This window comes from Solanum dulcamara, chromosome 6, assembly GCF_947179165.1.
Source record: "Solanum dulcamara chromosome 6, daSolDulc1.2, whole genome shotgun sequence".
NCBI classification, from domain to species: domain Eukaryota; kingdom Viridiplantae; phylum Streptophyta; class Magnoliopsida; order Solanales; family Solanaceae; genus Solanum; species Solanum dulcamara.
This window is the reverse complement of record NC_077242.1, coordinates 38,020,537-38,034,522: the sequence shown is the minus strand read 5'-3', so window position 1 is coordinate 38,034,522 and position 13,986 is coordinate 38,020,537. Positions and strand designations below refer to the sequence as shown.

General features: G+C 36.0%; 1 protein-coding gene across 2 annotated transcripts; it reads left to right on the top strand.

The window, feature by feature from the left end:
• The first annotated feature begins 5,587 nt into the window (after positions 1-5,587).
• LOC129893490 (polyprotein of EF-Ts, chloroplastic) lies at positions 5,588-12,888 on the top strand. Of its 2 annotated transcripts, none has more exons than XM_055969030.1 (5): positions 5,588-5,752; positions 6,605-8,295; positions 8,803-8,985; positions 10,773-11,481; positions 11,959-12,888. In XM_055969030.1, the coding sequence occupies exons 2-5, from the start codon at positions 6,666-6,668 to the stop codon at positions 12,602-12,604; spliced, it is 3,168 nt and encodes a 1,055-aa protein (XP_055825005.1). In that variant the 5' UTR covers positions 5,588-5,752; positions 6,605-6,665; the 3' UTR covers positions 12,605-12,888. The 2 variants fall into 2 exon arrangements, with proteins under 2 accessions (XP_055825005.1, XP_055825004.1); XM_055969029.1 differs by having other exon boundaries at positions 5,588-5,757.
• The last annotated feature ends 1,098 nt before the right edge of the window (positions 12,889-13,986 follow it).

Here is a 13,986-nt window from a genome sequence, read left to right as displayed (position 1 = left end):
ACCACACTTACGTCAAAGACATATCAAGAGAAAAGAAGGGTAGCTTTACATACTTATGCCAAAACATGCCAAGAGAAAGGTGATAACTTCACATACTTACTACTCTCCATCATATAGAAGACTTGAGAGGCAATAACTCAAATAGTATAGGAATTCTACCATCGAGAAGTGATAAGACTTATGATTCATACTTGGAGTTCTATGAATGGAATTATCCCCACATTTCGTATATCAATCACTTAAGGCTAAAACATGCCAAAAGAAAAGAAGGATAGCTTCACATACCTCTTACGGATTACTCTTACACGTTCGCCTCGTCGTCTCTTGAACCTATTTAACATGAAAGTAATACTAAGGTTAATTACCTTTCACTTTCCAATTTCCAACTCTACACTCAAGTATTCATAATAGTTATTTCCTTATCCATTACCCTCGACTAGTTTGTTACTAGTTACGAATCTACCAAAACTCGGGCACCATCTCCCCTATAACTTCAACATTCACGAGATTTAAAATCGACCACAATATCAACAACTATATCACCAACAACAACCAGCAGCATATTTATAAGTAAATCACTTCAACCTTACACAATACAAGCTCCAAACGACTAGCTCCAAACTACGATACGAAAATAGAGTTTTTAATCTTTATTTCACAAAATCTTTAACCATACCAAACGGAGGGTCGTGTGGCTGCAACCAAAAGCACCCACACCTTTTTTAAAACACTTTGAATCCCTGCAACACGCAACCCAACCAGCTGCACCCGCAGCACCACAACGACAACCCACTACTCGACTTTGATTTAGCTATAACCACTTTAATTTAGTTTGTTTCTAATGTCAAGCATCCTTCTACACTTTTTTCACTTCCAACCTTATTTAAGACATTTAATATACTTCATAACAACATCATAAACTCCAGATCAAAAGAGAAAACATTACCTTACCCGAAACTCGTCAAAACTTGTCGGAACTCACCTCGAAATTTCCTTTAGCGCAGCTGAAACTTTGGGGCTGTTTGTTAATATTTTGGGGTTGCTCCAAACCATAAATTTACATTAATAAAATCATCATACACTTTTGGTATACCCTACATAATTAATTTACGGAACAAAATCGGAATACTTACCTTTTTCTCCCCAAAACCGTAGCTCTCTCTCTCTAGCTCAAGATTTCTTTTTCTTCTTCTCTTTTCTAGAACTCTCTTGAAGAAGATAACTTATGGGATAAGGATGAGGGAAATAAGTCATAAAACATATATATATATATATATATATATATATAGGCCACCTTAGGGGTGACACGTGTCAACCCCTCACCGGTGACACGTGCCAAGCCCTCATAGGGCCAACACACCATCTCCTCTACTTAAGGGATGCCATGTGGCATGTGGGCCCACCCCCTTGCTGCAGCTGCTGCCACGTGGCACTCTCTCATGGGCTACCTTGTGTCACTCTCTTCTTCTCTTTGTGGGTTCGTAATCTCGTCTTTTTTTACGAATCTATGTAATTCTTGCTACGTAAGCCTCGTACGCACTTAAGTAGCTTAAATATGTAAGATTTCCAAGTTGGTAGCTTACGTAAGTAAGTCGAGTCCTACGACTCATTACTTGGCTTCCAACTTCTCTTTTTTTTTGAAATTCCAATTTTGCCCTTAATCTTTTCTAGTATTTCCATATCCAAAATTTTCATAACCAACTTATATATCAGAAAGATCAAAACATAGCATTATCCTTAACTTGTTACAATTATCCCAAAATGTCCAAATTTGCAAAATACGGGTTATAACAGCAGTCCTCTATCACATCTTCTTCTTCTACCCCTGCCTCGGTCATGCCTTCTAACTGATGGCTCCTCTTGTTTCTCATTGATGGGAGGTATAGACCGAACACTATTGTATCGCATGTTAACCATTTGTGGACAAGAGTGAAAGAAGTTAGATACCAATTTGGATCACCAAATAGCATTTGGAATAAAGTTATAGCACGAGAAGAAGAAGATAGAGAGATTTCCTAAAGACCTATAGCTTCTCGAAGAAAAGTGCAGACATCTTTGTACTGTTCTGCAAGACTTTTCTAGAATCATTTTGGTACAATGAAATCAATGAACCTAGGACTCTAATACCAACTTTGTCATGACTCAAACCGCGCCATGAGTGGCACCCATACTAACCCTTCGGTAGGAGAACAAAAACTATACCCCAACTGACATCTTAACATAAAATAGATATTTAAAAAGATGTGGAAATAATTTTTATATAAGTATAGGTTGATTTCCCATAAACTCATAAAATAAATTCAAACAACAATCGTAACATAGTCAAATATGTGAAAGTCAACACCCGTAGAACCTGAAAGTCATTGTACCAAAACTACTAAGTAACAAGTCTAAGAGTAAGGGGGTGCAACCCCAAAACAACAACATAAAGTAAATTCTGAAGATATAGTTTAAGTCCAGAAGGATGGACTAGGAAATAAGATGGATCCATGGCATCCTGAAAGAACCAGCTCACCCTTAAATCTGACAAATCAGTAGTCTCCAAGCTGCAGTCTATCAGCAACCACCTGAAGATGTCATGTACTCAACAAGAAAAGAGCAAGTGCAATACCAATACATATAATCAATGGTGTACTAATAGGATCACACGCCTAGCCCAATAAGTGAAACATATATAAGTAACCACAATATAGTAAAGATGGGCATATACAAAAACACATTACCAATTATCATTTCATGAATAGTAAAAAATTTCACAGTTCATTCTCAATATCACAGTCAACAATGGTTCTCTCATGGAACCCATACCCAAATTGTTAGTTTGTACCGCTTGTGGTAGTAGACCCATTATGTGTCAGTGTGACACCCGATTCAATACATACGATCGTGGTACCTAATCTAATTATGCGTCGGTGTGACACACGATACAATATGTACTGCATGGTACCCAATTCAACAATCACAATCACAATCACAATAAATAGTTCACAACTTCCACAATCAAGTAATGGGTTCATTATATGCAATTGATCACAATAGTCATTTCATCAAGTTCATTACATCTTCTCTAGTCACATATATGCATGCAATACGATCAATTGCAGTTAACAGCCACATATAACACAAACAGGAATCAAAACCATCACCTACCTCAAAATCAAGCCTTAATGCTTTTAAAGAATTGGAGCTTTCCTTTTTCGGAGTCTCTTGGCTTGTTTTTGGTCTAGGACAAACAATTAATGCATAGAATCAGTGACAATGGCCTTATATATCTAGTTTATATCAAATTACCAATCCTTGACCAAGTTCATTATGTTATTACCCAACTAGGGTTATTTCCAAAGAATCCGCCCCTAAGATATTTACCATGGATTCTAAGTTTTAAGAATAAAAATACAAGTTAGGAGAGTATTTAACTAACCTTTGGCACAAGAATGAGTGTAAAACTTAAAGGAATAGCCCTAGATCGTCCCTTATGAGACTTGCAGAAAATAACATTTTTGAGACTTTTCCCCGTTTAAATTTGCGTCTGTCCCGCCATGGCATCACTTACCCCACCATGGTGGCCCTGCCATGACGGCCACCCCATAGCGAGATTAATACCATCGTGGTGGATTGCATGGGAACAGAAACTCATAAGTCGCTTCTCAAATCCTCATTTTGTAACACACCCTCAATCTTTGACATCCCAAAATAACTCTTTTACACCAAGATCAATTACAAGAGTTCTACTCGTCGAATTCGATTCCGTAAATCCGTACAAACTTCTTAATGTCAAATATATATATATATATATATATATATATAATGTACAAATAATTATGTAGTGTATATGTAATATATCGATATTGTATGAATGTTCATTATCGTGTATCAAATTATATTAAAAATTATGATATGTTACGATATTTATTTGACTATCATCTATTCTCATCTTGATAAGTTTAAAAAATAATAATAAAAAATGATAAAAATATCCAGTTTTCACCAAAAAAGTGAAACAATTAGAAAAGGAAATTTTCTATTTCAAAAAGGTCAACAAAAAAAGTGAACAACAAAAAAGTTTTTCTTAATAGTGTTATTTAGCCATGTTAAATCGTGGCCAATGTATTAGTTACAACAAATATGACTCTTTTATCCAAATTGGGCCATTTTGGGTATTTTTGTAAAGGTGGGCTAGAAAAGTGATAGATAAATGTTATGGTTTGTCACCTTGTGTAGTTTTCTCTATTATATATTAATACTAATCAGCCTTGCCTTGCCTCCTACTCATGTAAAGACTTGTTCCTATCATTATGGATAAGTCAAGGGGAAAGGAAATTGGACAAGAAAATATTTGAGTAGTAACTTAAAAAATTTGAGCCTAGGTCAAACTTGGACAAAATCTGAATCAGGTATTGATACATGTTTATACATGACTTATCTAATATTGATACATTACATATACACTAATAATTATACAATATCGATACATTATATATACACTACATAACTCTATATAAAAATATTGATACATTATATATACACTACATGATTATTTATACATCCTATATACATGTTCATACACCATTTATACAATATCCATACATGTTTATACACTATCTATACAACATTGACACATTACATATGCAGTACTTAACTGTTAGTTATTAAAAAATTAAAACAAATTAGTTATTTAGCCACGCTCAAATCGTAGCTAATAAGAATTAAAGTAAACCATGGCTACTAAAAATAAAAAATAATGTTATTTTGCCATGATTTAACCATGATGAAATAGAGATAAACCGTGGCTAAATAGTGAATTTGACTATATTTCATCTTATTATTTACTTGGCTATATATTTTGTAAACTAATAAATTTTTAGTAAATATTTGAAATTATCTCTTCATATTAATGAGAATACGTTTATTAAAAAAATTAAATTAAATGAGGACAAAAAGTAAAGGGAAAATTACACGAGATGACAAACATTACTAGTTTATTACTTCACATGGGTATAGTTTCATTTTATTACCATTCGTTGGTATATTTTGCTGAGATTTGTTATAATTTATTTGTATATTTTGCTATACAATTCGTGTATTACGTTTGTATAATTCGCTATACAATAGTATTTGTATAATTCGTTATACAATTCATAGTTTTTGTATAGCGTTTTACATAATTCGCTATACAATTCACAACAATTTTTGTATAGCGTTTGTATATTTCACTATACAATTCGTGTACAATGTTTGTATAATTCGCTATACAATTCACAGTATTTGTATATTTTGTTATACAAATAATTCGTGAATATAGCGTTTGTACAATTCGCTACAGTATTTATATAATTCTCTACAACATTTGTATAATAATTATCATTATAAGTAGTTAGAAAAATTATATCCATATGAAACTATTATACTTAAAAAATTTGCCATATAAATATCCCAAAAGTCTTACCTCTGGCTCTACAAATCTCCCCAAGCATGATGGGCTGACCCAGCCGGTTTGGGTGCAAAAACGACATGGCCCGACCCGAACCGACCGGACCGAGGAGAACAGCATGGATCCGTCTTTGACAAACAGATGATGGTCGGATAAGGATACAAAGCCCCACCTTTCGTTTCCCTCTTTTTTATTAGCCATAGACTCACTCACTCTCACACAGAATTTAGAAACAGGAAGAGAGAAAGACCCCTATCCCCTTACTTCAGTTAGACTATAACTGTTGTTTCTTGATATATACATACAACTTTCTCAGTCATTGTAAGGTTTGATTTCTTAAGTTGGTTCTCTGGTTTCATTGGTTTCTTGATAATAGATTACTTCTAATTTCTGAAAGTTTTTACTCCTTTCCTTGTGTAAATTTTTTCGGCTTCATTTGTGAGTTTTTACTTGAAAAGCTTTTAGTGCCATAGAAAAACCATAATTGAAGGGTAACTCAGTATGATCAATTATATAAAAGATATGCAATGATAAAAATCCTCCTGTTGTTGGTTGATTTTCTTGAGTTCAATGTTGAGCAGTGTTAATGTTTCCAGCTAGGTCACGTAGTTGCCCATAGTTGGAATTGTTAAATTATCTTCTAAGTTAGAGTTTCCAGTATGATAGTCAGCGGAATTACTTGGTTGTTTTGCAAAGTATATATTGTGAGATAATTGTATTTGTTAATCATCTTTTAGGGGCTACATTCTTTTTCAATTCTGAAGATGTAAAAAGTAGGCTTATAGTCTGCTTTTTCATTCCTTTTAATGAATTTCAATCTTTATAAACTGCTAGTCTACATGTTATAACCAGCTGTTTCATTCTTGTTTATGGAATTGCTTATGGTGATTTCCGGACCACAATCTTTAAGTTCAAGTACAAATCTACTTCTTCTTTTTTTTGTTGTTTGTGAGTGCTTTTCAATGAATTAGCAGGCATACGCCTAAATGGCTAAACATCTGCCACTATCCATCCATTTTCAGGAACTCTAGTATACGATGTTGTCCTGGGCTTTGCTCTTTGTTCTATGTGTTCATAATATTTCGGTCATGGTGCAGTTGGTATCTCACTATTATGACATTAAATGATAGTCATGTTTTCTTTCTTTCTCTAACCGTTTTATATATTTCTCAGGTGTAACAGATGATCTAATCCTTGTAATTCACAAACCTAAGGAATTCAAATATCAATCAACATGGCTCCAATGGTTACAATTGCAACTAGCAATGTATCAGTTACTCCAGGAGCCGTGCTTCTCATGAGAAGGAATTCATGCTTATCAAGATATGATGTTTCGCGAAAATCCAGCAAGCAAACTTTACCTAGCCCAAAATATATCCTGCCTCTGTCAACATCTGTTAAATTGTTTCCCCATTTTAGAGTTGGTTGCATTTTACGACCTAAATTAAGAGGTCTCATAGTATCAGCAACTGAGACTGATGTAGCAGTGGAAGAAGTAGAAGCAACTGCTACAGATGATGGATCAGGTAAAGCCTCAGAAGCTTCATCTGATGCTACTGAAACAAGTGAAGAATCCTCCATGTCAGATGTGAGTCCTACATCTGTTCGATCCAAGCGTTCAAGACCTGCTAGAAAGAGTGAGATGCCTCCTGTGAAGAATGAAGACCTTATTCCAGGTGCAACTTTTACTGGAAAGGTCAGATCGATCCAGCCATTTGGTGCTTTTGTTGATTTCGGAGCTTTTACGGATGGACTTGTGCATGTTTCTAGGTTGAGTGATAGTTTTGTAAAGGAAGTAGGAAGCATTGTATCTGTTGGACAAGAGGTGACAGTGAGATTGGTTGAAGCAAGCACTGAGACAGGGCGCATATCTCTCACCATGCGTGAAAGTGATGATCCTAATAGGCCACAGCAACAGAAAGATGCTCCAACCAGTAGCGACAGACCCCGAATTCCAAGGAAGAACACACAAAGGAACAACCAAAGGAGAGATGAGATGAAGAAAGTCTCAAAGTTTGTCAAGGGGCAAGATCTTGAGGGCACTGTAAAAAATCTAACCAGGTCTGGTGCTTTTATATCTCTTCCTGAAGGAGAGGAAGGATTCCTGCCAGCATCAGAAGAAACCGATGAAGTATTTGGAATTATTGATAGTGGCTCTTCACTACAAGTAGGTCAAGAAGTTAGTGTCCGTGTATTGCGCATTGCCAGAGGACAGGTAACTTTGACCATGAAAAAAGAAGACGCTGCTTCAGAGTTGGACTCAAAGCTTAGCCAGGGTGTTATCCATACGGCGACAAATCCTTTTTTATTGGCTTTCCGTAGCAACAAAGAAATCTCTTCATTTTTGGATGAGAAGGAAAAAGAAGACGAACTAGCTGAACAATCAAAGGAAGGTGTGCTAGAAGCAGATGTGGTGGCTAATAAAATAGATGTGTTGCCTGAAACTACAGGCAAAGAGGAAGAATCAGTCAATGCGGCAAATGATGGTGTTCCGGAAACTATATATGGGGAGGATACAAAACAAAACATTGATGAAGAAGTGGAGTCAGCTCCTCAAGGAAGCACATCCACGATTGGTCAGCAAGCTGAGGTGTCACCTTTAGGAGATGCTGGGGAAACTGAAGCTGAAACTGGATCATATGAGCAGGCAGCTGATCAGATCTCAGCATCTGAAACTGTGGCGGGCGAGGAGGTCGTGGAGAAACTAACTGATGATGATGTAGCGGAAAATAAGGTTGCAACTGAAATACCAAGTGTCACAGAGGTTGCCAAAGAAAGAGAGGAAACTAGTGCCGATGAGAATGGTGGTATATCAAGCCCAACTGGCCAATCTGAAGCTCCTTTGGAGAATAGCAAGGATGAAGGTGTCTGATATGAAGCTTTCCTGTCTCCCCTCTTGACTTATTACTCATTTCACATCCTTTTGTTCTCGCGTGCCTATATATGACAAACAACTAGATACAACTATTACAATGCTTAGACAATTGTGTGATTCCAAATAAGGTGTTGATGCATGGTATAAATACACTTATACACATTATTTGAGGAAGAGATGAATGATAAGGATATGAACCAATCTAAGCAAAGGCACTTTAGTATAGTTCATGTTGACAATTTGATATATCATTGTACTGTTTCTTCTTCCTATCGCATCTTGTTCAAGTTACATAGTCTCTAGTTTAATGTATAGAGAACTTTCTGGTGACCAAGACATGTGCTTTTATTTTGATTGACATAACGACAGAATGATGTTCTTGCTCCGAGTAAAACTCTTGAAATTTACTTATAGGACATAATGTTGTGTTAGGTGAGAAAGATGAATTAATGACGAGTCACCAATAAACTAGCTGACAATCCAATTTTGTACACAGATAGTCAGGAAGGTGCTGGAGTTTTAGAGACTCAAGTTGAAAGTACTCCTTCCATAGGGGAACAGTTATCTGATACTGCTGCTCAACAGGAAGAGGTGGCTCCCAATACTGATCAAGATATAAATGTCGCGAACTCAAGTGAGCAAAATGGAACTGCTTCATCAAATGAAGCCGCTGCTAAAGGTTTTGTTTTTTTTTTCCTTTCTTTTCTGGGATATTTCTGCTATTTAACTTGTTAAAAAGGAAATAACGATCTCTAGAATAAAATTTGCAGATCTAGTTGCCAAACATTTGTTTTAGTTGGTAGGATGTGAAAATTTCACCGCTGAGTGATGAAATAATTGTTCTACAAAGATTTAGAAGCTTGTTGTGTTCTTTTTTGTGTTTTTTTGGGGTGGGGATCGTTTACCTACTTGGAGAAAGAAGTTGCATTAGAGGATATTAAGTTTTTACACATTTTCACCGGACTGCATGCTAAATGTGTCACTGAATCTATGAACCAGAGAAACTTGAGTTCTGATTATAAAATGCTGCTGGATTTAATTGTTCTTTGATCATTAAATTTTTAAAGTGGTGAACATCATGTTCTTATCAGTATTTTCATGTCATTGAAAGTTTGTGATGAATGAGACTTCAAATTGAAGATAATTTCTTCTCTCTATCTACCAGGTACTTATAGACCTCTTTCCTCTTTTATGGTTGTGATGTCAGTTTGCGCACACCTCAACTAATCCACAGGATACCTGATACCTCCCACCAGCACATGTACTGGTAACTCTATCCACCACGGTTTGGGAAAATAGGAAGAAACCACCTAGTGTTTTTTGCCTCCGCTGGGTATTGAACCTGAGACCTCATGGTTCTCAACCCACTTCATTGATCACTTGGTCACACCCTTGGGCGCCCTTACTAATCTCAAATCTATTGTAAACATATGTCTTAATTTGATCGCAGATAATTCGTCCTAGCAATGTTAATAATCTGCTCGCTCTAATGCCTTTATCATTCAATTTGGGAGTGTAATGATGAGATTTGTGCTAAAACATAGATACCTGCTCATCAAATCTTTAGTCATACTAGTTTCTTTTTCTCAAGAGAAAAAAAAACTAGTATGACTAAAGGTACTTTGCAGATTTCATCCTTAGAAGAGATCTAATTCATTAGATTGCATATCCAAACAACAACAACTACCTGTAGCCTCAGTCCTTAGCTAGTTAGGTTTGGCATATGAATTCTCATTGTCCATGTTCCTCTATTTTGAGTTGGATATTAAATACATATATAGGAAGAAAAAAAGGATCTAATACAGTGGACATCCTTTTGAAACATGGTAAATTAATTCATTTCCAGAGAACATTTATGAAGAAAGGAACTTAGAGATAGAAATTGCTGCTTGAGATAAGTCTTGAAAAGAATTTGAGTGCTAATATCCAAAAGTTTCAGATTGGCTCTTTCCTTATTGTGTCACATAAGGTCAAACTTGTGGAAAGTCTAGAGTCTAGAATTATGAATATAAATTACAACACTGAGGAAGGGCGATCTCTATAGTTAACGTTAATGCTTGTCAAAATCTGAATGGTTCCTAGTTTGCCTTTATAACTGAAATCTATAGTGTTGTAAAATTTAACCTATTTGTTTCTTCCTGAAACTACCCCTTTCAGTCCATCTATAATTTATTAATGGGGCAAGTTACTTTCAGAAACTCTATTATGTTGTGCAATACCCAACTTCCTCTGCTTTCTTTATATCTTGACCTTCTTTTTTGTTTGTCTATTTGACTGATTCTGCCAAGCTATCACTTTGTAATGTGAATTCAGATAAACTGAAACAAAGAGGATGGTTATATTATTCCTTGATATGTCTATGTAAATTGTCATCCATCAAAATATTATATGGTACTTTTGTATCGAAACACGAACTTTCAAATGCATGTCTGGTCACTAAATCCTGTCCTCTGTGGTATGCAACAGCTATTTCACCTGTTCTTGTGAAACAATTGCGTGAAGAGACGGGAGCAGGAATGATGGACTGCAAGAAGGCTCTTACCGAAACTGCAGGTGACATTGTTAAGGCGCTGGAGTATCTCAGGAAAAAGGGATTGGCAAGTGCTGATAAGAAATCAAGTAGAGCTACAGCTGAAGGTAGAATTGGCTCATACATCCATGATAGCAGAATTGGTGTCCTGGTAGAGGTTAACTGTGAAACAGATTTCGTATCACGTGGTGACATTTTCAAGGAATTAATTGATGACTTAGCCATGCAAGTGGCTGCATACCCTCAAGTGCAGTATCTTGTTCCAGAAGATGTTCCAGAGGAGATCATCAAGAAGGAAAGAGAAATCGAAATGCAGAAGGAAGACCTATTATCAAAACCTGAGCAGATCAGATCCAAGATCGTTGATGGACGGGTAAATAAGAGGCTTGAAGATCTGGCATTACTGGAGCAGCCTTACATCAAGAATGATAAGATGACTGTAAAGGACTTGGTCAAGCAGACAATTGCAACAATTGGTGAAAACATCAAAGTGAAGAGATTTGTGAGATACAACCTGGGAGAAGGTCTTGAAAAGAAGAGCCAAGACTTTGCTGCAGAGGTGGCTGCTGCTCAAACAGCAGTTAAACCTGTCTCCTCGCCAGGAAAAGAGCAACCTGCTGTTGAAGCCAAGGAGACTACTGTTGAGTAAGTTTCTAATTTCTTAATAATTACTTCCTACCGATATATTGTGTTTCTTCAAACACTGAACAATCAGAAATGTGGCAGTAGATTCCATGACATGTCAACTACATAGTTTTTGTAACTTCAATTTCAGTTTACTTATTGTTGTTACTCATTGGGTATGTTGTTGTTCTTGTTAGTGTTGTTACTCAACTTCTCATTATCAAATGATAGTTTTAGTTTTCTGCTATCTTTAGACCCAAATACTGCTTATACAATCTTCTATACCTAAGTACTCGTTTCAATTCATTTATTTTCAAATAAAATCTGGTTCTAACAGCATTATGGAAGAGCTAATCTTAAAAAACTATCAGAGTTTGTGTTTCTCATCTCACTGTGCAACTCCATGCCAATATTTTATCCTAAACTGTTTTCAACCCCCAAAATCCTATATTGTTTTATGTCTCACTGTTAATTTCTGATTAATGGATTCTAATGCAGGCCTCCGAAAGCAGCAGTTTCAGCCGCTTTGGTTAAACAACTGCGAGAAGAAACTGGAGCCGGGATGATGGATTGCAAGAAAGCCCTCTCCGAAACTGGAGGGGATCTTGAGAAGGCACAGGAATACCTTCGAAAGAAGGGTCTTTCAACTGCCGATAAAAAGTCTAGCCGTCTTGCTGCTGAGGGGAGAATTGGTTCGTACATTCATGACTCTCGCATTGGTGTGCTAATTGAAGTTAATTGTGAAACTGACTTTGTTGGGAGAGGCGAAACATTTAAGGAGTTGGTCGATGATTTGGCAATGCAAGTTGCAGCATGCCCACAGGTGCAGTATGTATCTATTGACGAGATTCCAGAAAGCACTGTCAACAAGGAAAAAGAGTTGGAAATGCAGAGAGAAGATCTTAAGAACAAGCCTGAAAATATAAGGGAGAAGATTGTTGAGGGCAGGGTCACCAAGAGACTTGGAGAGCTTGTTCTTTTGGAGCAGCCTTTCATAAAAGATGATAGTGTTCTTGTGAAGGATTTGGTAAAGCAAACTGTTGCTGCTCTTGGGGAGAACATAAAAGTTAGGAGATTTGTTCGATTTACTCTAGGTGAGGAAGCCAAAAAAGAAGGAATAATTGAGGAGCCAGCTGCTGTATGAAGCTAACTTTAACTTGAGATGAGCAAGCGTAGGAGGACTCCCTACTTGTGGGATGAAACAAGTTTTAAATCTTGGGGTTGAGCTATTTTTTGTATAATTTAGTCCATACTTGATGTGTTGTGAGGCGATTAGTTTTTTTCTCTTTTACTTCCTTTTCCCTTTTCTTTTAGATTCACTGGTCATGTATCTGTTATACTTTCAACAGAAACTAGGAGTTTCGGAAGCCTTTTTAAAGCAAACATGTACAAGAGAATCTTTTGATTTAAAGAGGCGTTTTTCTGTGAGTTTATTTTTTCAACATTAAACTTGTCGATTTGTGAGGAATATTGTAGTTTAATTGGGAGTGATTGCCATTTTTTGCTTACTTGATGTGACGGCCGTTTCCTTCTCATGCCACATTTGCAGTGAGTCTGGAATCTTAATGATGGAAAAAAGGCCAAATGTATTGAAATGATGGCTCAAAAAACTGAGCATCTATAGGGGCATTCGTAACGGACGTGACTTGACGCCCGTTACCATTTCTTTGGATAACATAGGTTTTTCCTGCTCTATATGGTCAATAATCCCTTGAATTTTCTAATGGTATTAATCCATACTAAATTTGACTTTAAGTGCATAGTATACAAATTTCATGCACTATGTAGTTGTTGAAGAACAATGATATTTGAATCTACATTTAAGATCATGTGGTATTTTGATGATTAGCAAATTATGCACCAGAGATAATCTATATAAAGAAATAAGATTGAAGACTAGCAGATGAAGATTGAAGAAGAATGAAGAATGAAAATTGAAAATTCAACAACCAACCGCTCACACATCTCCAAGAAGTGAAGAAATTAGCAACACTGCAAGAAATATTCATCAGAGAATTTATTCTGTTGGGCAAAATCACATATTATCAAGAATGAAGGTGTTTTACATGTGCATCAGGAATCCTCGGAGAATTGCAATATGAGAGAATTCAATTTGACAAGGAATTAAAATTCTACACAAGAAAAATTACCATACATTATGCACATGGAATTAACTTGAAAATGGGAGAAAGAAGTTGAAACACGAAAATTCTCAAACCAAATCAAAATAAGATTGGATTCATGGTAAGATTTGAACTAATTTGTATTTGGACTAGAAAACTACAAGGGGATATTTACCCCCATATAAACAACATGTCATTATACTTTTTGGCCACACCCAAAGAGAGAGGCATTAGAGTAAAAATAGTCCCACATAATGAGTCTCAAAGAAAAAACTATTTTTACAATGACAAAACTTGTTCCTATAAAGATTTATTCATCAAGTTTTTGAGTTGTAATAGTTAGTTTCTTTGCGTTGGTTCTCAAAAAAAATATTTTAACTACCTTTTTAGTTGACTATAATAG

Coding starts and splice junctions, on each gene's coding strand:
- LOC129893490 (XM_055969030.1), top strand. CDS start 6,666: ATGGCTCCAATGGTTACAATTGCAACTAGCAATGTATCAGTTACTCCA. Junction 8,296..8,802: donor GGAGAATAGCAAGGATGAAG/GTGTCTGATATG, acceptor TTTTGTACACAG/ATAGTCAGGAAGGTGCTGGA. Junction 11,482..11,958: donor GCCAAGGAGACTACTGTTGA/GTAAGTTTCTAA, acceptor ATTCTAATGCAG/GCCTCCGAAAGCAGCAGTTT.